We start from the raw sequence: 24264 nt of genomic DNA, 5'->3' as shown, positions 1-24264 counted from the left end.
CACGGAAGACAGCACTTGTCTCTTTCCCCTCCCTGGCAGAAGCCCTCAGATCAGCTCTAGATAGATCCATTCTGCCCCAGTGCCCATTCCTGAGCCCCTCACTGTAGCCACGGAAGTGAGATGTGCTGGTTACTTAGGCCTAAGTCACATGCCCATCCTGGGCCCTCCCCCTCCTGGGCTTTTCCTTCTTCAGGCCTCAGGGCAGCCTCACCCCCCACCCCAACCTCCAGGAAGACAGTGCCTAGTGGCCAGCAGGGCCTGCTGGTGAGGTGGATGGCTACAGGCTGAATCCAGCCTAGGATGTGCAGGGAGCTGGAGGCAGTCCCACCTACCCAGCATCCCAGGCCTCAGAACCTGGAAGGGAGGGTCCACAGGGGGACATTCAGGACATGGCCTTCCCAGGGGAGCACAGGACAGTGCTGATGGACAGAAACAAGGGTTGCCCACTGCAGCCTTGGAGGCCACATAAGGTTTCAGTACATGAAGAAGTAGGGAGGGCATTTCAGGCAGAGGCACCAGCCCATGCAAGGGCCTGGAAGTGGGAAAGCGCCCTCTGTGCACAAGCACACGTGCATGCGCCGCAGCTGGCCCATGGAGTGGCCCACACTGGGGAAGGGGAGGCTGTGATCAGGTAGGGCCATGTGTGGAGCCCTAAACATTGGCCAAGAAGTTTGGTCTTTGGTCTCTGGGCAGCAGGGAGCCCTTGAGGGCCCCAGAGGGGAAGAGTGGTATGATGAGACCTGTGCCGCCGGGTGCCCCTGGTCCTCCCAGGAAGTTTGCAGTGAGCTGAGTAAGAAGGGTATGAATTCTCTGGGCCTCACTCTTTCCAACCATCAGTCCCTTCCCAGCCTGCCCATGCCCAGATGCCTCTGCCCTCTGCCCTGCTCTCCTCCCCTCCTGGAATGGCTGCCCACCCTCTGGAGACTTGTTATCACCCCTGAGTCCAGCCCTCACTTTGGGCATTGGCTGTCAGGAGGAGAGGGCTTCTGCCAGCCTTCTAGGGAGCCTCCCACACACACACCAATCCCAGCCAGAGCAATAAGCCAACTCCCAAGGGTGGTGGGAGGCTGGTCTGGAGAGGAGCTTTGGAGGGTGAGAAGACCTACCTCCAGTGAGCGACAGCACTGCCACGTATGGTCAGCTGGTCTGGGGAAGAAGGATGGAGTCACCCTAGGTCTCCAGGCTACTCCAGCTGCCTGCACCACCCCCTGGGGTGACCACTCTTGCCTGGACATGCAGCGCTGGTTACAAGCTCCTTCCTCCAGGGAGGACAACCCAAGAGCTGCCCTGGGGCTGAGTCAGTGCCCCATCCTCACCACCTCCCAGCCCTGGGAGGGTCCTGTGGGAACTGGAGGGACAGAGTCTCCAGGGACCTCAGGCTTAGATCCCAAGCAAAGCCTGAGGTCCTGAATGCAGAGGGGACATTTGTTTGACCTATCCAATATTTTATAAAGAATGACCATTAGTTGTGAACGTTTAAAGATCAGGAGATTTTATTTAAAAGCTCAGATGTTCAATTTCTCGTGAGAAATCAGAAGGTCTGGTGTCTCTGGGCCCACATTCTGCCTGTCCGCTGTGGACTGGAGTGGAGGACAGCTGCCCCTCAAGTGGGGCCCTTCCAGGTGTTTGACCCAGGCGCTATACCCGCCAGTCCCTGACAGCAGGTGGCTTCTTGCTCTTAGTACCTGTATCTGCATCCTAAATTTGCCACGACAAACTACCACAAACTTAAAACAGCAGAAGTGTATTCTCTCCTGGTTCTCAAGGCCAGAAGTTAGAAATTAAGGTGTCGGCAGGGTCACGCTTCCTCCAAAGGCTCTAGAGAGAATCAGTCCTTGACTGTCCCACTTTTTGGAGTCGCTAGGCATTCGGTGGCTTGTGGCAGCATAACTCCAGCCTCTGCCTCCATCTGCATGTGGCCTCCTCCTCTCTGTCTCAAATGTCCCTCTGCCTTTCTCTTGTAAGGACACTTGCCATTGGGTTTATGGGCCACCCAGCTCACCCAGGATGATCACTTCTCAAGATCCTTAACGTAATTACATTTTCAAAGGCCCTTTTCCCAAATAAATTAACCTTCACAGGTTCCCAGGGGTTTAACATGGGTCTGTTTTTTTGGGAGCCATCATTCAATCCACTTGAGTGCCTCAGTTACCTCCTCTGTAAAATGGGGATGACAGTAAAGTGTCTGCTTCATGGGGTTGCTGTGAGGACTGAATGGGTTAGAAGAATGGCTGGCACATGGTGTTATCTAAGTATTTGATACTGTTAGTGTTATTCCTAAGCTAAAAAGGAAGTCACCCCTTGCAAAGGCTAGGGCAGATGGGGCAGAACAGGGCACCTCTCTGGCTGGTGCCCGGGAGTGTGCAAAGTCACAGGAAGTGTGCCCCTCTCTCAGGCAGCTGCTAACACCTGTCTTCCTTCAACTCCCACAGACAATGGCCCTGTAGGGAAGCGGCACACGGGCACAGCCACCGTGTTCGTCACTGTCCTGGATGTGAATGACAACCGGCCCATCTTTCTGCAGAGCAGCTATGAGGCCAGCGTCCCCGAGGACATCCCTGAAGGCCACAGCATCGTGCAGGCAGGTGGCCGGTGGCCTCTGGGGCAGGTGGTGGGCTGGGGGAGGCGGGGCCACACACGGCCCTGAGGGCACATGCTCAGTGGCACCAGAGGCAGAAGCAGGTGGGGGCCCAGGGTGGGTCTGCTGCTCTGGAAGGTGCTGTGCGGAAAGGGGAATCCAGGCCCTCTCCCATCCCAGGGAGTGTGGGCCCCCAGGTTGCAGAGCTGAGGATAGGGCTCTGGCTCCCCACAAACAGGAGGAAGACTTGGCCTCCCCCTGCATATCTCCCGCCCCACCCAGAAGGGCCTTTCAGAATAGGGGGGAGAAGGAGATGTCACAATTTCCCGGAAAGGAGTTGAGAAGAGAGCCAGGACCCAGCAAGGCCCAGAACAGAGCTGCTTTCACAGAGCCCTTGGCCGAGGCTCCCCTCTTGGGAAGTAAACAGGCACAAGAAGAAAGGGCTCCTTTGCCCAGGGAGCAGGCGCAACAGCTCCAAGGCTCAGAGGGAGAGAGGGGAGGACCCTGAAAATGATCTGGGTGTGCACCCCCACCTCTGCCCAGAGGCCTCAGTTGCTGGGTGGGGAGGGAGGCCCGGAATGAATGAGTCTTTTTACCAACTATGGGGTTTCCGACTCGGAGGCTGAGCCAAACAGCGAATCTGGGCCTGCCCACTGGGGCAGGCTCCCAGGCTTGGGAGGGACAGAAGCGTGGGAGGCTGGCAATGCTCCCCTCCCTGCATCGGGACCAGGAGGCGGGCAGGAAAGGGCTGGGAAGCAGGGAGCTGACTCCCAGAAACACAGAGAGCCCAGAAAGCCCTGGGGATTTGCGAGAGTGTGGTGGCTAGCTCCAGAAGGAGGAAGAAGAGGGTTCTCTCGATCAGGGCCTCAGCTTGTGAGGACTTGGAGCATACCCCCCTGGCCTGGTGCCTGAAACCCAATTGAGAGCCCTCCCACTCCTGGACTTTTCCTTCTTCAGGCCTCAGGGCAGCCTCACCCCCCACCCCAACCTCCGGGAAGACAGTGCCTAGTGGCCAGCAGGGCCTGCTGGTGAGGTGGATGGCTACAGGCTGAATCTAGCCTAGGATTTGCAGGGAGGCCCCAGGGGAAGCAAACCAGGAAGAGGTTACTGAGCAGGAAGGGAGGAAGGAACAAAACCCTTAGGGAGGAGGCCTGCCCCACTTTCTAAACCCAAAGACTTGGTTTCTATTTACACAATACTACTCTTACTGAAATCCTAGAGCCAGCGAGTTAATATAGGGCAGCCCTGAGTTCTCCCATTTCTCAGGGAGAAATGCAGCGTCTCAGGATGACTTCTCCAAGGTCCTCTTGGTAAGTTTCTTGTGAAGCCGGACTCACTTTTTGAGATCAGATTGACTTGGAAGGAAGGGACAGTGGGCTTCTCCAATAGAGCCTGCTTGGAGAGAAATCTTTCTAGAGTCATCTGAGGGAAGATGAGGCTCTGTGTTTTGCCAGCTTCCACCAGGACTCTTGCCTCAGAGGGTGGGGACACCCCCAGGCTGGGCCACTCTTCACTCTGTACACAGAAGCCTCATACTTCTGTGCACAGAACTGGGGAGTCAAAGTGAGGGGCTGGACAAGGTCTGGCTCTCTGCAAGCTCCCAAGCTGGTAGGAAAGAGAAGACATAGACAAAAAGGACCCATGCTGCCAAGAGAATGTTCCTTGTCCTCCCCAAGAGAGGTAGGAGACAGTAGGGGCGGCTCCAGGCAGGAGGGCTTCACAGAGTGGGTGTATGTGAAGCATAAGCCACAGTTAGTGGGTGACAGATCTTTCCGTTTTCCTGGAGTTTTGGATCAAGATGAGGCTAGAAAGATTAATTGGAGCCAGCTCCCAGAGGGCACTGCACACTGCGCTGAGGAGCTTTGGCTATATCCATTTGGCATTAGGGAGCCAGTGAAGGTTTTGGAGCTGGGGAGTGGCAAGCCAGAGCTCACTCCTTGGGGAGACGTGGCTCGCTGCACTGTGGGTCACAGCAGGATGGGGGTGGGGCAGCTTTGTGGTGGGATCCTGGCCAGCTGACTGGGACAGGAGCTGGGCAGCCCAGGTCCTCCCTCTGCCCACCCTTCAAATTTGGGACCTGACCAAAGTGTTTAACCCTCGCGTTGTGAGGAGAGGTCAAGGGTTTGGGATTCTGAGAAGCCCATCCTGGGGTGGGACTGCTTTGACAGGTCATCAGCAAAGCACTCACCAAAACCACAGATAGCATCCCTAGTGTGGGCCGGACTTGGGACCCCACAGCTGTCCTGGAGAGGTCCAGACCATCCCACCCTCGGGGAGGCTGCCGCTTTCCCAGGGTAAGGTGTGGAGCTGCTGTGAGCTGTCCTCCTCCGAGTCCAGGTGGCATCACCTCCAGCTGCTGGAAATGCCCTGCCTCTTGCCACTCTGTCACAGCACCCGCCCTGGCCTCTGAAGGGAGCCTCCTCAATCATCCTCAATCCCTTCCTGATTGATCCCAATGTGGGTGCCCTGAAGAGGGGCCACCAAGACGGCTGTCAAGACCATGCTTGGAGAGCCCTGCTTGCTCCTCCTCCCAGCCGGCACCCAGGCATCTGTTCCACCAGGAGGGAGGCAGCTGCTCCCACAGGGCACCAGGCAGATGCTGGCAGCACCCAGGAAACCCAAGGAAGGGAGACCCGAGGTTTTGCCCCAGCACTGGGCCAGCACAGATGACAGGACAGTGTCTTGGCCCCGGTGTAGGCTGAGCATTTCACTTGGCTAAAGGGAACCTTTGCCATTTGGCAACTTCTCCATGCTGGGCTTTTGCACCTGGAGGGCAAGGCTTCTGTGGCAAGCAAGGGTGCTGCTTCTAGGAGGTGGTTACGAGTCCCAGGTTGTACCCTGTGGAGCCTCAGGCCAAAGGCCCAGATGACCACGAGTGCACATCTCTTGACCAGAAGTCTTTCATCAAGCAGCAGCTAGGGGGTCTGCAGAGAGGAAGGTGCTCTTCTGAGGATCATCTTTGGGAAAGGGCGCCGGCCTGGGCATGCAAGGAGCTTCGGGGGGTGAGTGTGTGTCCCAGACTGCTTGGACCACTGTCTTCCTGCAGCCTGCAGCACCGGTCTCTGAAGCAGGAGGATCTACAGGTAGACCTAGGGGGATGTGGGGGCATGTTTGTGGACACCCCATTACATCTTGGTAGATTCCATGTAGTCACAGTGGCCGCGGTTGTCCTCGGGGCCCGGCAGGGGCTGTCGAGGGACGGTGGGCCGGCCATGGCGGAAGCTGTGCAGGGAGAGGCGCAGGGAGCCCAGGCGCTTCCAGAGCCGGAGCTGGGGCTCACTGGGACTCCCAGGGTGGTGGGGCATGCACTCGTGAGCCCTGCGGCGGCTCGGGTCCAGCGCGGCCGGCTTGCAGAGCGTCATGAACAGCAGACAGGTGGCCAGCAGGAGGAAGATGCAGGCCAGGGCGATGAGCATGGGGAGGGGGTCAGTTGCCTCTGCAAGGGTCCCGGGAGTGACGGGAGCTGAGAGAAAGGCGAGGGGGCTGATGGCTGGGGAGCTGGCGAGGCTGGGGCCCTCTGTGCTCATGGCTCCTGCAACAGCAACAAAACAGAAGCTCAAAGGCAGATCAGCTGGACCCAGGGCAGCGGGTATAGGGAAGACTTACCTAGGGAACGTGGATGGGGGCAAGGCACTGTTCAACTGGACAGCATCATGGCCACATCACAGGTTGAGACAGCAAGGTCCAGAGACATGACAAGTCTAAGTGTACACACAGCTGAGCAGTGACGGAGCTGGGCCCAAGCTCAGGCCCTCTTCCTGTTCCACCCTGTGCCCATCTGCCATGCAGACAAGAGGGCGGTGCCTGTCCGCATTTTCAAATCAATCCTCATGAATCATCACAGGGTCTTAGGCCTGGAAACTTAAGACCAACTCTGTCAATAACTTGCTCTGTGGCCAGGAGCGAGTTATGGATGGTAAGAGGCTGCAGCTGCCAGGGTCCCTAGCAGTTATCTAATACCAAAGCTGCAAACTGGGGGCCCACGGGTGTGTTTAGTTGGGTCCTTGCCATGTTTTTATCAATATAATTGTGAATATTTTCAAAATAATAACAGATTTCACAAAAATATATGGGTGCCTGAATTCTCTTGAAATGTCAGAATTTCACCACTGGCATTGGCCCATGTTCCTGCCTCATCCTTGTGTCTGGGGCTGAGCAGCCGCTGCCCCCTGTAGACAGGGCACTGACCTCCAGCTCCCCACCCTCCCCCACAGGCCCACCACACACCTTATTTCACCCGCCTGGCCCCGTGGGGATTCCTGTGGCTGCTTCCCCATGCAGTCCAACTTGCTCCCACGACAGGTGGGAAACTGAGGTCCGAAGAGGGGATTTGGCATTAGGGAGCCAGTGAAGGTTTTAGAGGTGGGGAGTGACAAGCCAGAGCTCACTCCTTGGAAGGCTTGGCTGGCTGCATTGTGGGTCACAGCAGGGTGGGGTGGGGCAGCTTGGTGGTGGGAAGGCCAAGGCCACATTGTGAGCCAATGGCCAAGTAAAGGTCAGAAGCAGGTATCCTGACTCTTGGCCCCATGGCCTTGCCACCCCTCTGGCCCCCAGCCCTTTCTGAGCTCAGTGAGCTGCTCTGGGAACAGGTGGGAAATAAACCCACAAGGAGTTGACAAGGGGGCTGGAAACCCCCCAGGGACATCATACACCTGACAGGGCATTTCCTTTCCCACTGAAGATCATCCCATTAGACGCAGTGCAGCAGACGGTCCTTGTCGATGGAAAACCAGGCTGAGCTTTTGGCTCAATATGTCTGGGGTTGTAATAAAAATGCTCACAGATCCTGGCCAGCAGATAACACATGACCAGAGGGTACAGATGAGCAGGGCCACCTGGAGAGCACTGGCTGGGCCCTCTCAAGGAAGTGGAGGGGCCTCAGCCCAGAATGATGGTGTCAGTGCCGGAGTGCAGGCTCAGTGTGGTCAGCTCTGTCAATTTCCCAAGAGAAGCCAGAAATCTGGATTTTTTTAAAGGCAAATATTCTAGACGTTTAAATGTTGGCAGCTAATTCAAATTTGTTGAAGGCAAGAAAGAAGAGAGGTGGGGTGGGGGAGAACACAGCAAAAGCCAAATAAACTTGATTTCAAAATAATGTGAAATGAATTTTCAAATATTTGAAACACTACACAGGCCAAACCAAACACATAAGCAGAGGACGTCCAGCTTGCAGGTCAGCATGTGTGATATTTAAATTCTACTGACTTGGACAAGCAATCCCAGGGGGGCTGATAAAAAGTCATGATTTCCCTTTAACCTTGGGGTCTTTCATTTTCATGAGGGTGGGGGATAGCAGATTTTCCTCCTTCCCAGCTTGCAGCTTAGATAACAGTTGAGTTTCTAGCACGGAAGCTCAGGAGGAGGAAAGACGTCAGGTCACGCTCAGAGAAACCCTGCCACAGGTAATGGGGAGGGGAGTGGGCCACCTAGTTCCCCACCCGAGGGACTCCTGTCCCTACCCCAGGCACTCACCAGCAGCCGCAGGACCTCACTCCTGGCTCCCCGCGCCCAGCCAACTGAGGGCATGCAGAGCACCCCACCTCCCACCCACTCCCCACCACCACCCCTCCCACCACTTCCAGGCAGAAAACGACCCCTCCCAGCGCCTGGCTGGAAAGTGTGATGCCCGTCTAGCTGCCCAGGGCCTCCGCCTTTGCGGCATCAGGCCTAGAGAGCACTCTGGCTGGGCAGCTGTGCATGGGTTGGCCTTTCCTTGAGTCTGAGCAGGGAGGAGGGATGGGGTGTGCTCACCGCTCATTCCCGTGGGGAGAAAATCAGCCATCCCTCTCTCCTACCCTGGACGATGCTTGGCCAGGAGTAAGAAAAGGGCAGTCTGAAATGGGAGATGCCTCAATCCTACTAGTTCTAATGTTATTTCAAGGCCTTCAAAGGAATCTGGAGACCCTATTGGGCTAGCAAATAGGATCCAGGCTTCAGGCCTTGGGACCTGCTTTAATTAAAAAAATAAGTGAGGCCGGGCGTGTTGGCTCTCACCTGTAATCCCAGCACTTTGGGAGGCCAAGGCAGGAGGATCACTTGAGCCCAGGAGTTTGAGAACAGCCTGGGCAACATAGTGAGACTTCATTTCTGAAAGAAAAAAAAAAAAGTTTTTTTAATTAGCCAGGTGTTGTAGTATGTGCCTGTGGCCCCAGCTACTCAGGAGGCTGAGGCAGAAGGATCATTTGAGCCCAAAAGTTTGAGGCTACAGCGAGCTAGAATCATGCCACTGCGCTACAGCCTGAGTGACAGAGCAACTCTGTCTCAAAAAATAAAAAATAAATAAGTGGAGTTGTAATTAGCATCTGAGTAGTTCCTGTGGCAACGAGAGATTCCTAAGTGCTTGAAAACAACACGACACCCTTCCTGGAGCACGAGGCAAGTCCAGCTGCCAGGCCCCTTGACACCCGCTACTGACCAACCAGCAAAGGCCAGCTAGTACTGGGAGAGGATGCCTTGCCCGGACCAAGGCCAGGAATCATCTGGAGGGCAGTTGAAGCCACTCCCTTCCCACTGGGGCCAGGGTGCACCAGCGGGCCCTGCTCTGGACATATCTCTGCAAGCTCAGTCTAGGACCCTCCTCTTCCCTTGGAGTTCCACAGAGCAGGACCTGCTGTGGGCAGAGAAGACTGCTGTGTGGCCTCGGGCTAGTCTCTACCCCTTACTGGGCCTTGTTTCCCCTCTCTACAGAACCAGAGGACTGCCTAGGTCTGAGCACACCCTCACATTCTCCCAGGAGTCCCCAGCAAGGGTCTCCACCACGCTTCCCTCTCCAAGCCTTCTCCTGCAGTCCCCCAAGCACTGACCTCAGAGCCAGACCCCAGCCGTCCCGAGCTCCTTGGAGAGGTCTTCTCAGCTGTGGAAGGGAGGCCCAAGGAGCCCTGGGCAGTGCCTGTGATCCCAGCCCTGCCAGGCTCTGCTGTGCCCTGCAGCCTTCGGTCAGCCTGGCCAGCAGAGTAGCCTCCCCGTCACTCCCCAGCTGGACCTGGCTTTGTCTAGAAGAGTTCGGGCCCTGCCTTGGGGGAGGGGATAGCTAAGGGAGTAGGGATGGCAACTGGGTTGGGAAGAGGGAGAGGGGAGCTGTCCAGAGACTCTGGGATGCCACCCGGCCTTCCCACCGCCTCGCTCCAGCCTGTCTCCTTGGAGCCCTCTCAGGGGTGGAAGACTCTGGGGAGACGCAGGGGGAGGGTTTTACTGCCTCTGCGGCCCCATGGCGCTCACCTTCCCCTGTTGGAAGTTTTGAATGGTATGGTCGGCGGCAGCCAGCGGGTCGCTATTCAGTGCCTGCCAGCCACCAGGTTACCCTGGAGAGGGGCTACAAGCCATGGCAGGAGGGGAGCAGGCAGAGTGCTGGTCCCTGGCAGCCCCTGAGGCCCCTCCTGCAGCATCCCTGGGCCCCACTCCTTCCAGGCTTTTCCCTGAGCTTCTAGAAAAGCACCTTCCCTTTGAAGGTGTCTGGCTACAGAAGCGAGGGGTGAGGGGCATCTTCAAAGGTCAGGGGGATCCCAGGGCAGAAAGCACAGGACTGACGGACCTCCAAGGCCATGCTCCCCACAGTGCGGGTGGGCCACGGGAGACCTCCACTGGAGGCTCTTTCCAAACCACACACACACACACACACACACACACACACTTCCCTCCCCCAGCCTTCTTTCTCCCCAGAAGCCAGAGCTTCCCTGGCAACCAGCCGCCTGCTTAGGAGCCCAAGTCTTTGGCAGCTTCCCCACCAGGGACCTCCAAGCTCCTAGAAATGCAACTCAAGACAGGAGTCATGGCCCTGTCCAAGACCTGAGCCTCAGACCCATTCCCTTTTTTGGAGCCCCAGTTTCTGGTTTTTAGCTCTTCCCTCCTGCCCTTGCCCACAAAAAGAGGCACTGTCTGCCAACCCCAAGATGGACAAGAGATTTCCTATGGACTGTTAAAGCTGGAGAGGTCCTCAGGGGTCATCTAACTCCTCTTCCGAGAGAAAAGCGCCCCCGTCTTCTCTCAGATGACCAAACTGAGGCCCAGAGAGGTGTGACCTGCCCAGGGGCACCCAGCAAGTGAGTGGTGGGGGACTTGGTGTTTCCCCTGTGCTGGGTGGGCAGGGGCAGGCAGTAGGCATCCAGGGTAGGCAAAGCATCCGGCCCAAAGGTGTTTTCAATGCCCAGAGTCCCCACTGGGATTCCTGCACCTTCCATCACAGCATTCACTGCCTTCATTTTCCTTAACTTCCTCTTCTGAAACTGAACACTTCATCTGTGGCCCCCATTCCTCCTGAGATGGCAGAAGACAAAGCTTCCAGGGTGGTGCAGGCTGCTGGAGCAGGGAGGCATCAAGGAAATCTCACCATGGATAGGCATGCAAGGGCATGCTCTGGGCAACGTGGCTCTCTTCCCCATCCTGAGCCCTTCCAGATCTGGACAACTGAAGCACCCTGTTACATCCCGCCACCTGCCAGCTCCTAAGGTTTCTCAGGGAATGGAGAGAGAAAGAACTGCACGGCAAGGGGCAATCCAGCCATCCCCAGCTCTGGCATAAATCAAGAGGGCTCTCTGGAGAAGGTGGCATCACTCATGCTGACCTTCACCACACATCCCCATGCTAGGCACCAGCCAAGATGCTTTGCAGGATGACTTCTGATCTTCCCCTCAACCCTGCAAGGCTGGTCATCATTGTGCCCAGTCTAGAGATGAGGAAACTGAGGCTCAAGGGGGCTAAAGTACTTATCCATAGTGCCATAGAGAGTAAGTGACAAAGCCTAAATTCATGCTTGGGTGTGCCTGACCCAGAGCCCTTGTTCTTTTTGCTCCAGTGTACTCCTCCTCCTCCCCACCATCAACATGCTGATCAGAATCCTTAGACACACCGCAGTGCCCAGATGTGCATCGAGGCCAGCGCCTGCTACAGGCTCCTCGCTCTCCCTTCATACCACCATGTCTATACTCCCTGCCTGTGGAGGTTCCAGGGCATCAGTGCTGCTGATTGAGGCTGTCATTCCACTCTTCCAACCACAGCCCTCTGCTGTCCCTGCATGAGCCCTTCACTCCAGACTGGGGTCCTAGTTCCTTCCTTAGCCTCCCCAGCTGCCTCTACTTCGGCTAACACCATTTCCCAGCACAAATGTTCTTCCCAACCTTCTCTGCTAAGCCAGGTTTCCTCCATCCTTCCAAACCCAGCTCCCTCCTTTGGAAACCTTCAGCCAATCCCACCCTCACTGCTTTCTTGATCTTTGCTAGCAGGAACCCATCCCCATCTTCTCTGCAGGTTTGTCCAGTGAGCAACGATAGGAAAGCCTACATTAGGGCTTCGGGTGGCAAGAAAGAAAATCCATTCTATATTATCTTAGGCAGGGCCAGACATGGTGGCTCATGCCTGTAATCCCACCACTTTGGGAAGCCAAGGCGGGAGGATTGCTTGAGCTCAGGAGTTCGAGACCAGCCTGGGCAATATAGCAAGACCCTGTCTCTACAAAAAAAAATAATAATAATCTAGGCAGAAGGAGAAGTGTACTGTAGCAATACTGGGATACCCTACAGGATCAAAGGAAAAATCAAACAGGGAGCGAGGCACAGATGGGCTCCTGGAATAACGGGGCCCAGGGATGCAAACCAGGGCTGAATGTTGTATGTGTCCTGCATTCGTGCTTACTGAGTGTCAGCCTAGTTCCTCTCCCTGGAGCTCTACTCCTAAGTCGTTCACATATTTGACCCTACTGTGTGCCAGGATTGTTGTTCCAGAGACCAGGGATATCACAGTGCACAAAGCCCTTTCTTCATGTGGGGATATAGGCAATAAGCAAAGATAGCATGTATCAGAGGGTGACCAGGGGTAGGGAAGGCCAGGACATTGGAGTGGGGGCTATAATTTCATATGCAGTGCTCAGGGAGGGTCTTAGGAGAAGATATTTGAACAAAGACCTGAAGGAGATGAGTGCATGAACATGCAAATATCTGGAGGGAGAGCTTGCCAGGAAACAGCCAGGGCAGAAGCCATGAGGCCAGCACACACTTGGTGTTCAAGAAACAGCCAGGAGACCAGTGTGCCAGGGCAGTTAAGAGGAGAGAGTGGTGGGAGGTGGGGCCCAGGGATGTGCAAGAGAGGGGCTGTTGATATTCCCACATTTTACTGCTAGAAAGACTGACTCAATCTCTCTGGGCCCAAGGTCAACAATCCCAGACAAGAATGTGATTGGCTCAGCTTTGATCAGGCACCCAGTCCTGGACCAATCCCCTCTGACCATCTTGGCAGGGTCAGGAAGAAAATGGCAGCTCCCATGCACACCACAGGGCTGAAGTGAGAGGTGGTGAGACAAGAAAGGGCAGACCCAGAAGTGGGAGAGCCCAGAGCCTTACAAAGCAATTCACCACAGATCCAACAGGACAACATGTCATAGGAGGGTCCAGCCTCTTCCTGCACTGCCCTGGGGGGTGTTTGTTCTCCACTTGTTTTGGGTGGGCAGTGGGTAAAGTAGGTATTCAGTTATTGGCTTGACAGGACTCATGTTGGGGTCAGCTATGGTTCTGCCAGTAGCCTCAAGGCTGGACTCCTTGTAAAAAGGGCTGAGCACTAGGCAGTGTCTCAGAGTGACAACAACGTCCCCCCCCACACACAAGCCCACCAGAGGCAACACATAAACACGTAAGCCTGAGTCGCAGCCACGCCAGCCAGGCCGATCTGAAGCTAGACTGGGGTGATGGTGCATGTGAATGAGCATGGAGCCATCGAGTGGGAGGAGGGCTCCTGGGCTTCCACGAAGTGACCGTTACAGTGTACAGTGCCGGCTGGGACCCAGTGTGGCCAGAATAACTTCAGGCCAAGGAAATGCAGGCAAGAAGTAGCCATGCAGTCCAGCCACCCTGGGAGAGGCTCCTGGGCTCTGAAAGGCTGCCGGGTAGGGAATGTGGAGGGATGGAACAGCCTGAGAAAGCCTGGACCCAGCGAGCTGCAGTGCCATCTTTCACCTTCTACCCCAGCCTCCCTGCGAACCTGGAGCAGGATCGAGGCAGAGCTGGTCCTGGACAGGGCTGCAGGGGCCATCAGCGGTCGGACATCCTCTTGGGGATTAGAAAGACATACACGTCCCCTTGTCTCCCACACCCCCAGCCTCTGAGGGAGACCACAGGTTTTGGCAGGTTGGGGTAGGATGCGTGAAGGGAAGGAAAGGAACTCTAAAAACCTCTTCTCTCCCTGCTGGGTGGCATTCAAGAAGTAACTCGTGTCTCATTCTTCTTCAGCTGAAAGCCACGGACGCAGATGAGGGCGAGTTTGGGCGTGTGTGGTACCGCATCCTCCGTGGTAAGTGGGGCGGCCCTAGGATGGGGGGCGGCCCTCCTGCCCGGGGGAGGGCAGAGCTTCTCTAGGCTGCCGAAGGTCTGGGAGATGAGGCCAAGAGAACCCCCAGGGCCATACACATGGGGTGAGGCCAGAGGGAGGAAACAGGGACATTCTCCTTATTCACACCAGGTGGGTGAGGGGGCAGCTTTTTTGATTATTTGTTTTTGAGACGGAGTCTCCCTCTGTCGCCCAGGCTGGAGTGCAGTGGCGTGATCTCAGCCTACTGCAACCTCTGCCTCCTGGGTTCAAGCGATTCTCCTGCCTCAGCCTCCCGAGTAGCTGGGACTACAGGCGCGTGCCTGTAATTTTTTGTGCTTTTAGTAGAGACAGGGTTTCACCGTGTTAGCCAGGATGGCCTTGATCTCCTGACCTCGTGATCCACCCATCTCAGCCTTCCAAAGTGCTAGGATTACAGGCGTGAGCCACCGTGCCCCTGGGTTGGCTTTTGATTGCCGTGTTCCTGAAGTCCTGGTGTCCTGCAGAGCTTCCCAAAGCCATGGCCCTGACAGAGAGGGCCCAGAGCCCAGGGCAGCCCCCAGCAGCACGCTCCCCAGGGACTGGGTCTCATTGGTCCAACCAGAATCCAGTGCCCATCCCTGAACCAATCACTACGGCCAGAGAATAAAATGTGCTGATCCTCCCACTTCTCGAATCAGGGGTAAAGTCACTGCCCACAAATGTTATGGACGGACAGTAGAGGAGAGTAGATCCCCAAAGAAAAATCAGGGTGCTGTGCCCAAAAGATGGGGGAATGAGTGCTGGACCAGCCCTGAGATGTCCACTAAATCCTGGATTCAACCACCCATGGAGAATTTGGTTTCAGTCCCTCTTTTTGGAGTGCCCCAGGTTCTTCTGAAATATTAAAAAGGCCTCACACTACCCACATCTGTGGGTGTAGGAGCAGGGCGAGGGGGACCAGCAGGAGCCCCACCTGCTGGGGACCATCAACGCCAAGATGAAGGCTTTCAGGAAAGAGCTGCAGGCCTTCCTGGAGTAGGTGAACCGCACTGGGGATGGCCTGTCTGCCTTGCCCCACCTCACAGAGTCCTCCAGCTTCCTCTCCACTGTGACTTCCGTGTCCCAGAAGACCCGCAGCCTCCTCACAAGGAGGGGACTGGTGAACTTCTGCCCCCAACCATGGCAGGCCAGCACAGCAGGAGACTTCTGGGCAGGGCCGGTGTTCCAGGGGGTCTGTCCCTCCACACAGGTAACCATGGCAACAACTTCCGGATCCATGTCAGCAATGGGCTCCTGATGCGAGGGCCCCGGCCCCTGGACCGGGAGCGGAACTCATCCCACGTGCTGATAGTGGAGGCCTACAACCACGACCTGGGCCCCATGCGGAGCTCCGTCAGGGTGAGGCTAGGGGCGGGCTGGGGTGCTGACCTCAGGATGGGGCCAAGCCCACAGCTAGAACAGAGAAGGCCATTAGTTGGCGCCTGGTGTGGGCAGGGCCACCACTGATTTAGGTGCTGAATGACATCTGGGGCTAAGGGTTCGGTGACAGGTGCCCAGCCTGGGACTTGGACTTGTCATTTTGCTCTGAGTTTGTTCCTCCAGCTGTGGAAAGGAGTCAGTGATACTGATGTCTGTCCTAAGGGATGAAAGAGGTGTCCTTACTGTACTAACCCCTGTATCCACAGAGCTCTCTAGGGTAAGTCAAGGAAATCTCACTTGGGTGATCTTGGAGGTACAGAGGCTAACCTCATTTTACAGATGAGAAAACTGAGGCACAGAGAAGTTGCTAGTGATAGAATCAGGACTGGAGCCCCCATCTTCTGAATCCAAGTTCAGTGCCCTTTCCAATGAAAGTGACCCTAACATATTCCAGTCACCTCTCCCAGCTGCCTCATCAAATGTATTCTTTCCTGCCCAGCCTTATCTGTGCAGCCAAAATCAAATCAGCCTTAGTCCTCCCGAATGGCTGAAAACCTACACACAGATGTTCCCACTGGTTGTGTTATGTGTACTACCGCCAGCAGGGGGATGACTGAGATGAATGAGATGACCTCTCAAGGCCGCTTCACCCCCACCCCTACACACTCAGCAGCCCCCAGCCCCTTCCCCTAAACCAGTGAGTCAGACCTCAGACATCAGGAGTAGGAGGGAGATGGGAAGAGTCAGGCAGAGCAAGCAGGGACTTTCACCCAGAACTGAGCACCCGGCTCCTCTTATCAGCCCCATCTCCACCCCCTGCTTCCCCCAGGCTGGAAACAATGAGCGGTGGTCACCGGGTACTCATGATCACAAACACGATGGGTCTGATTGCTCAGGGGCTGTGCTGGGGTGGGTGACTCAGCCCTGATCCAGCTCCTGCTGACACCTCCAACGCTTTGCCCCAGGAAGAGCTGGGAAGACACCTGGGTCCTTGCAACTGCCCTGAGTGAGACCTGCCCTGTGGAAATGGCTGAGAGGGTCAGATCCCCTGGTTCTTACAGGGCCCTGGTGAGGGAGACTCAGACACAGTAACCTGGACATGCACATAGCCATGCTGGCTTGCGTAACTGTGAATCTTATTCGTGGGCTGGTCAGTACGCCCTCATCAGAGCCTGCCTTGTGTGGGGCCTACTTCAGGGCACAGAGTGACTGATGTCAGCGAAGCTGGGGTTGGGTCTCCAGACTTCAGGCTTCCTAACCTCAGCCCTCCATGTGGCCCTCGCTCCCCGCTCCCTCACCCAGGCGTGGTGGGCTCCTGCCTCCTCCCATCAGTGCCTCAGCATCATGACTGCAAACCTCCTTTAGCCACAAACCTTCTGTGTACACAAAATGATATGCAGCATCCCAGGGTACAGTGTAAAACAGATCGAAGCCAGACTGTGACAATCAGTGCAGGGGTGGGGCTCCCAGAGCCACACCTGCTCAGCTACTTACCTCCTGCCCATCTCCCCTGAACCCTGAGGAATAATAAACCCTCACACATGCCCAATATTTTTCTAAATGCCTCGTGTACTTTAACCTCTGTAACCCTCATAATAGCTTTATGAAGTAGGCACTGTTAATACCCTCATTTTACAGATGACAAGATTGAGGCAAAGAGGAATTAGCCGACTTGTTCAGGGTCACACAGCGGTAAGGGTGGAGCCAGGCTTCATGCCCTGGCAGCCAGCTTGAGCCTGTCCCCTTAACCACTACACTCCACTGCCTCACATAAGCCTCTTCAAAGCCCAGTCAGAAACCACTGCCTCATCCCCACAGGGTAATTTTAAGGTGAGAATTTGAGGGCTGGCCCCTGGGGCAGGTGCTTGGTGGCACTGTAGTACACAGCCTCCACACCCATGAGACCCGGGAGAGCTGGGGACCTTCCTGCAGGCAATGTGGGGACTCTGGCTTTCCGCTGGACTCATTTTCCCAGCAGCAGGGGAGAGACGGCTTGCAGGAACCATCCACATCCTCCAGTTCCTGCCTCAGAGACCGGGGACAGCCCCAGTGAGGGGCCGGGGAGTACAGAGTGAGACAGTCCCCTTAGAGACTGGGTGTCTCAGGGTGTACACGACACATACACACACACACACGCACATATGCCCACGCACACCTCCTCTCCCTGTCCCCCTAACCACTAGCACCCCATTTTGCAGATGAGGAAACTGAGGCAAAGCACTGCACTGGCACAGCACTGGACAGAAAGCAGGTCTGGTTCTCCAGGAAGCCCAGTTGCTCCCACTTGCTCAGCAAGAACCTGACAGACCTCTGCTTCCTGTACATCTGTGCCTCTCAAGTTTGCAAACCATCTTGCCTCCTCCTGTCTCTGCTGCTAAAAACAGGCTGAAACCAACCAGAGGATGGTGGCATGTAGCCAGACTCATGGAGGACAGGCCACACCCCAGCTCCATGCCACCTCTCTCATCTTGTCACTGTACTGTCAGCCTGGCCCTGTTTTTTCCCCACAACCCTTGGAGTCAAGGTCATTTGGACAAGCAGATTCAGGAAGGGTAAGGCGCACAGTTTTGCAAGAGGAGTGGTTAGTTTCTGTTTACAGAAAAAGAGTTCCTGAAATTCATCCATGCAAATTCCCCCCCGCACCCACCCTACCCAGGATCTTCCCCAGCCAAGTTCTGGGTGAAGCCAAATTTAGGTTCCAGCCTGTGAACAGCTGTGCTCTGGAGTGGACACGTTAGTTTGCATAGTGGGTTCTGGGTGTCTGGACATGAAAATTCTAATGACACAGCAGAGCTTTGGGAACCCTAGAAGCAGCGATGCAGAGAAACTTTTACACCCATATGCCTCTCTGCCCCCAGCCCTGCCACCCTCCCCACCCCAGAGTCCTCCACTGGTCAGGCTGCTGTTTTCGGCTTCTACCAGCCAGAAGCTCTGTCACTTCTCTCCAGCTGATTCCCAGCTAATCCCCAAAGAGAAAGCAGGGCTGATCCCAGAGGCAGTGACCAGATGCCAGACACACACGCCTCTGCTGCACATGCAGAGGCCCCTCCCTTAGTGCTGGTCACCACATGCAAAGTCTGTATGGGGCATCACAGCCCCTTCCCCATTTGCTTCCCTCTCTACTTTGCTGGCAAGTTCCTACCGGCCCTGGCTCTGTTTGGCTGGGAAGAGGGTGCCTCTCCTGTTCTGGGGCCAGCTCACCCCAGCATAGAGCAAAGAGCTAAAAGCTAAAAATTCCTGGGCTCCAGCAATCCTCCCGCCTCAGCCTCCCTAGTAGCTGGGATTACAGATGCATGTCACCACCCCCGGCTAATTTTTTTAGAGACAGAGTCTCATTATGTTGCCCAGGCTGGTCTCAAACTCCTGGGCTCAAGCGATCCTCTTGCCTCCGCCTCCCTAGTAGCTGGGACTACAGGTGCGTGCTATCACCCCTGGCTAATTTTTTTTTTGTAATTTTTGTAGAGACAGAGTCTCACTATGTTGCCCAGGCTGGTCTCGAATGCCTGGGCTCAAGAGATCCTCCCACTTCAACCTCCCAAATTTCTGCGATTACAGGCAAAAGCCACCATGCCTGGCCTCCATAAACACCTTTTAAACTGTATTACGTTCATGATGTACAGTGCACACATTCATAAAGAGAACTTAGAAAGTGCTGGTAAGCGGTGAGGAAAATGGTGCGTAATTGCACAATTCAGAAACAGCCACTGCCTTGGATGGGGGCCTCAGAAGCAAACCCTGAGACAAGGATTGGTGGGAAAGTAATGTGTAAGAAGCGCCCACAGGAAAAGGTGGAACAGGGTGCAACCAGCAAGGAAAAACAGCCAGCAAAGTGTCATGGAGGGAGCTAGGCCTCCGTCCCCCAGGGAGCCCTAAAGCGTGTCCCCTCACTGCCCCAAACAGGGCCAAGGAAGCTGGAGTCTTTGCTCTCCACGCCCATCAATCATTGGCTCAGGGCTGCCCTAGGGGACGGAAGTTCCCAGGCATTTCTGCTCACTGGGCTGGTTTCCAGCAGCCCGGGTGCGGGTGCAGTGGGGTGGGGTTGGTCCTCCCCAAAGAGCCTTAGGGGCTGGGAGCTGGCCGTGAGAAGGTGCACAAGAATCGTAAAGAGTGCTGAGCACTGACATTCTCTACTACAACTGCCATTGTATTTTCACCTCTATTTTCCAAGATATATTTTGATATTTGATTGGGATCACTTTGAATTTTTTCAAGAACTTTTGCAGGCCCTGGCTCATTTTGTCTTCATAACAACCTTAGGAGTGGCATGGAGTGTGAATTATTTTATTTTATTTTATTTTATTTTTTTGAGACGGAGTCTCGCTCTGTTGCCCAGGCTGGAGTGCAGTGGCGCGATCTTGGTTCACTGCAACCTCTGCCTCCCGGGTTCACACCATTCTCCTGCCTCAGCCTCCTGAGTAGCTGGGACTACAGGCGCCCGCCACCATGCCCGGCTAATTTTTTGTATTTTTAGTAGAGATGGGGTTTCACTGTGTTAGCCAGGATGGTCTCGATCTTCTGACCTCGTGATCTGCCCACCTCGGCCTCCCAAAGTGCTGCTGGGATTACAGGCGTGAGCCACCGCGCCCGGCCGAATTATTATCTTAATATTACCACTTTATAGCTGGGAAACTGGTGGCCCCAAAGAGTCACTAATTAGTCAGATGTTCCACAGCATTAGTCAAAAAGCCAAGAGCAAGATGAAGTTCATTCCGAAACAAGTAATGTTTGAGCACCTGCCACGCGCCAGGTGCTGCGCAAGGTGGTAGGTCACAGTGACCCACCAGACAGGCCTGGGGTCCTAGAGGGAGCTCACAGCAGGCCCAGGAAAGAGGTGACCACACAAGCCGGCCACAGTGGGCCAAGCCCTGGGCTTCCCAGCCTCCACCCCACCCTGACCTTGCACCCCTGGCCCGGCTCCCACAGGTGATTGTGTACGTGGAGGACATCAACGATGAGGCCCCCGTGTTCACACAGCAGCAGTACAGCCGTCTGGGGCTTCGAGAGACTGCAGGCATTGGAACGTCAGTCATCGTGGTCCAAGCCACAGACCGAGACTCTGGTGAGGCTGGCAGGAGGAAGCCGGGGGTCCCATTGCTCAGAGCAAACCTCCCCAGCTCACCCAGCCTCTCCTTCGAAACGGTCATCCCTGATGCTTCAGGCTCCCCATTTAGCCATGTCTAGGCCAGGGAGGGGCTGCTGGGATGGTCTTGATCACTTCCCACCAGAGGCCCCAGCCTGAGAGGGTTGGAATCAGGGAGAGTTGTCCCAACCACTGGGTGGACAGAGGAGAGGCCATAAGCTTGAGAAGTCCAGCTCCGTCATCCCAGGACCCAGCAGCTCCCACTAGCCTTTAGAGAGGGGCTGGGCAGAGCTGGGAGGAGTAAAGAGGACCCGTCAGAAAGCTGGCTGCGGCCTGGCCTGCTCCTCCAGCCCCTCCATGCCCTCCGGGACCAGCTCAGGGCCTAGCACACGCAGCCCCTCTGACCCTGTACGAGGAGCTAGTGCCCTTCCTGTGCTGCAGGGCAGTAGCCTGAAGGCAGCCTGAACCTTGCTGAGGGCCCAAGCCCCAGAGGTGGCCACAGCCCACAGTGCAAAATGAAGGGGAAGCATGCCGGGTCTCTGTGGCCCTCCGTGCGGCCTGGGCTGTCTGGCCTGTGCCCCAGTCAGGGATACAGCTGAAAAGGAGCGTTTTCTGGAGACCCACTGTCCCCCAGAGAGGCTCCCTGAGCTGCTCATCCTTCATGTCAGCTACTCTGGTGGCTCCCAACTCCTCTCTCAGCATCCTCAGATTATCTGTGGCATGCATGGGATGGGGCAGAGGGAGGAATGGCTGCAAATTCTCAGGCGGAATCTCAGGCACGTTAGTAGAGTTTAGGGCACATACGTGGCTGTGGCCCCTTGAGGTCTGTGAACTTCAGCTTAGGAATCCCAGCTCTAGCTCCTGATTGAATGGTTTGTTTCAAGTCACAGGAATTTGGGGCGTAGGGAGTGGGGAGGATGGGGGAAGGTGTCCCTGACACTGAAGCCCTTCTGTCGAAGGGACCAAACCAAGGCTTGGCCGCCTGTGAGGATGCTTTCTAGATCAAAGCCTCCACTACAAGAGATCCTTCATTTCCCCCGATGCTTGTATGTCCAGATATCAAAGGAAGGTACATGAGCTTGAATTTTGAGGCTCCAGGAGCAGACCCAACTCTTTCTGTCCTATCTCTGGTGCCAAGGCCAAGCCCCAGAGGAAGGCTCAACAGTGCATGCTGGACCTTGCCATCCACATTGACCTTAACACATCCTCTGCTGCATCTCTGAGGATGATCCTGCCCACAGAGGTGGGGCAGCCCATGCTGGGTGGGCCACCCAGGGGTTATGGGTGTGGCAGCTTGAGAAGCCACAGCGCAGCCCCACTCAGTTCTATCTGGGACTGCACAGCCTCTGTGTCCTCCTACAGGGGATGGTGGCCTGGTGAACTACCGCATCCTGTCGGGCGCAGAGGGGAAGTTTGAGATTGACGAGAGCACAGGGCTTATCATCACCGTGAATTACCTGGACTACGAGACCAAGACCAGCTACATGATGAATGTGTCGGCCACTGACCAGGCCCCGCCCTTCAACCAGGGCTTCTGCAGCGTCTACATCACTCTGCTCAACGAGCTGGACGAGGCCGTGCAGTTCTCCAATGCCTCATACGAGGCTGCCATCCTGGAGAATCTGGCACTGGGTACCGAGATTGTGCGGGTCCAGGCCTACTCCATCGACAACCTCAACCAAATCATGTACCGCTTCGACGCCTACACCAGCACCCAGGCCAAAGCCCTCTTCAAGATAGATGCCATCACGGTGAGGGGCTGGGGGCAGGGAGCACCATTTCTTCCAATCTAACCAACATTGGTTGAGCTCCTTCTGTGTGCACAGCACTCTCCTCTTTGTCATAAAATGTCCTTGAGATGGCCAAGTGTGGTGTTAGGTACCTGTAGTCCCAGCTGCTTGAGAGGCTGGGTCAGGAAGATTGCTTCAGCTCAGGAGTTTGGAGGCTGCAGTGAGCTGCGTTTGCACCACTGCACTCCAGCCCGGGCAACAGAGTGAGACCTTGTCTCTTAAAAAGAAACAAAAAAAAGTCCCCGAGATCAATATCCCTGTAACACATCCATTTTCATATGTAGGAGTAAGATAAAGTTTATACCTATGCAGGCTGGTATCCTTCTGTTTTTCCTTCTGTTTTCACACCCATCACAGATCCTTCACCTCTGGTCGTCGAAGTGTGTGTGGGGTTTTCCCCCATATCAGCAACCAATTATCTGACTCTCTTGACACCAGCTGGGAATCCTATAGTTTGATTTAATTCTGAACATTTCTACTTGGAGTTAGCGTCAGATCCCATAGGCTCACAGCTCAGTCCCTCCCACACACCACGCAATTCTTCAGTAGACACCATAGTGTCAGATCCCACAGGGTGAGGGCTCAGTCTCACAAAACTGCCTCCACTTCAGCTGCCAATCACAACCTCTAGGTTGTTTGACCCATGCTTCTGACCAACTGGCCAAATCAGAGTTCCCACAACCCCCTCCACAAGTTCGATGAATTTGCTAGAGCAGCTTGCAGAACTCAGGGAAACACTTTACTTACTATTACCAAGGTATTACGAAGGATATTCTAAAGGATACCAACAAACAGCTGAATGAAGAGACACACAGAGCAAGGCATGGGAGAAGGGGCCCAGAGCTTCGGTGCCCTCCTCGGACATGCCACCCTCCAGGCACCCCTACATGTTCAGCAGACTGCAAGCTCTCTGTAGTTCAGGGATGTCTATGGAGGCTTCATCACATGGGTACGATCAATTATTAACTGAATCTCCAGCCTCTGTCCTCTTCCTGGAAAGTAAAGGGTGTAGAGGCAGGGCTGAACATTTCAAGCTGCTTATCCTGGCTTGGTCTTTCTGGTGATCAGCCCCAACCTAGGAGCCCACCAAGAGTTGCCTCATTAGAACAAAAGACTCCTATCACCTAGGAAATGCCAGGGGATTAAGAGCTTTGTGCCAGGAACCAGGGACAGAGACCAAATGCATATTTCTTATATCACAATGTCACAGAAAGCTCTACAAGTCATATTTCCCTTTTCACCTTGGCTGTTAGGAAGCTCAGACATAAATGTTGGGCTTCATTGCAATAGTTATTCTTAGCTAGTTGTCTGGTACACCAGTCTCTTATCTACTGCCAGGCTCTTACTCCTTCGTCTTTGCTTTAGTGTATCTTTTATCAGAATTCCTTCTTTGAAAGTAGGCAAGGCGTGAATGACTACAATGTGACAGGCCTTGTCCTAGAGGATACTGGGAACACAAATGGACACAAAGATGAACAAGACCCTTCTCAGTCCTCAAAGAGTTCTCAGGCTAGAAGTGGAAATGGAAATAATCCAGGATGCAATTCAGAGCGCCACAAGAAGATGTGCAGAGAACTACAACAGAGGGGTAGTGGAGCCCCTCAGGGCCCAGCAGTCATACCTGGCTGGGGAAGCAGGAAGGCTTCATGGAAGAGGTGGCTTCCCAGTGGAATGTGAGAGAGAAGAAGGAATTCAACAGACAGAGTGTCCTGGGGAAGTTATGCCAGACAGAGGAAGTGACATGGAGGTGGAAAAGTGGGCAGAATGACCAGGGTTAACAAGGGTGCGATGTTGTCACTCACCCATCTGGCCCCTTCCCTGCAGGGTGTGATCACAGTCCAGGGCCTGGTGGACCGTGAGAAGGGCGACTTCTATACCTTGACAGTGGTGGCAGATGACGGCGGCCCCAAGGTGGACTCCACCGTGGTGAGTGGGACCAGGGTGAGAGTCCCTCAGGTGCGGCCCATCGCTGGCCATGACACTTCCAAACCCATGTCCTCGCCAGCCACCCAATGTATGGGCCAGGCAGCGGGCGAGGGTCTTGATAGCCTGAGACCTCGCCATGTCCAGCCATGCCACACCTTCCCAGCAGGCTGGGCTAGGATGAGACCTCAGGCAGGTTGAGG

The 24264-nt window shown here is 55.2% G+C and overlaps 2 protein-coding genes across 4 annotated transcripts in view; one reads left to right on the top strand and one right to left on the bottom strand.

Annotated features, from left to right (window-relative positions):
- CDH23 (cadherin related 23) overlaps positions 1 to 24264 on the top strand; it is a 419032-nt gene that overhangs the window by 314130 nt on the left and 80638 nt on the right. Inside the window, exons 28-33 of the mRNA XM_063709996.1 lie at positions 2433 to 2581; positions 13792 to 13852; positions 15099 to 15247; positions 20192 to 20327; positions 21711 to 22099; positions 23963 to 24064. Coding sequence (XP_063566066.1) covers positions 2433 to 2581; positions 13792 to 13852; positions 15099 to 15247; positions 20192 to 20327; positions 21711 to 22099; positions 23963 to 24064 — 986 coding nt within the window. The remainder of the gene's footprint in view (positions 1 to 2432; positions 2582 to 13791; positions 13853 to 15098; positions 15248 to 20191; positions 20328 to 21710; positions 22100 to 23962; positions 24065 to 24264) is intronic.
- Positions 2577 to 9688, bottom strand: C8H10orf105 (chromosome 8 C10orf105 homolog). Of its 3 annotated transcripts, none has more exons than XM_004049559.5 (2): positions 9382 to 9688; positions 2577 to 6110 (listed from the first exon to the last, which is right to left on the bottom strand). In XM_004049559.5, exon 2 carries the CDS (start codon positions 6103 to 6105, stop codon positions 5704 to 5706), a length of 402 nt encoding a protein of 133 aa, XP_004049607.5. In that variant the 5' UTR covers positions 6106 to 6110; positions 9382 to 9688; the 3' UTR covers positions 2577 to 5703. The 3 variants fall into 3 exon arrangements, with proteins under 3 accessions (XP_004049607.5, XP_055209501.2, XP_030871598.3); XM_055353526.2 differs by lacking the exon at positions 9382 to 9688 and adding an exon at positions 8051 to 8117; XM_031015738.3 differs by lacking the exon at positions 9382 to 9688 and adding an exon at positions 6185 to 6329.

Source organism: Gorilla gorilla, chromosome 8 (genome assembly GCF_029281585.2).
Source record: "Gorilla gorilla gorilla isolate KB3781 chromosome 8, NHGRI_mGorGor1-v2.1_pri, whole genome shotgun sequence".
Lineage (NCBI taxonomy): Eukaryota > Metazoa > Chordata > Mammalia > Primates > Hominidae > Gorilla > Gorilla gorilla.
This window is presented reverse-complemented; position numbering and strand designations above follow the sequence as displayed.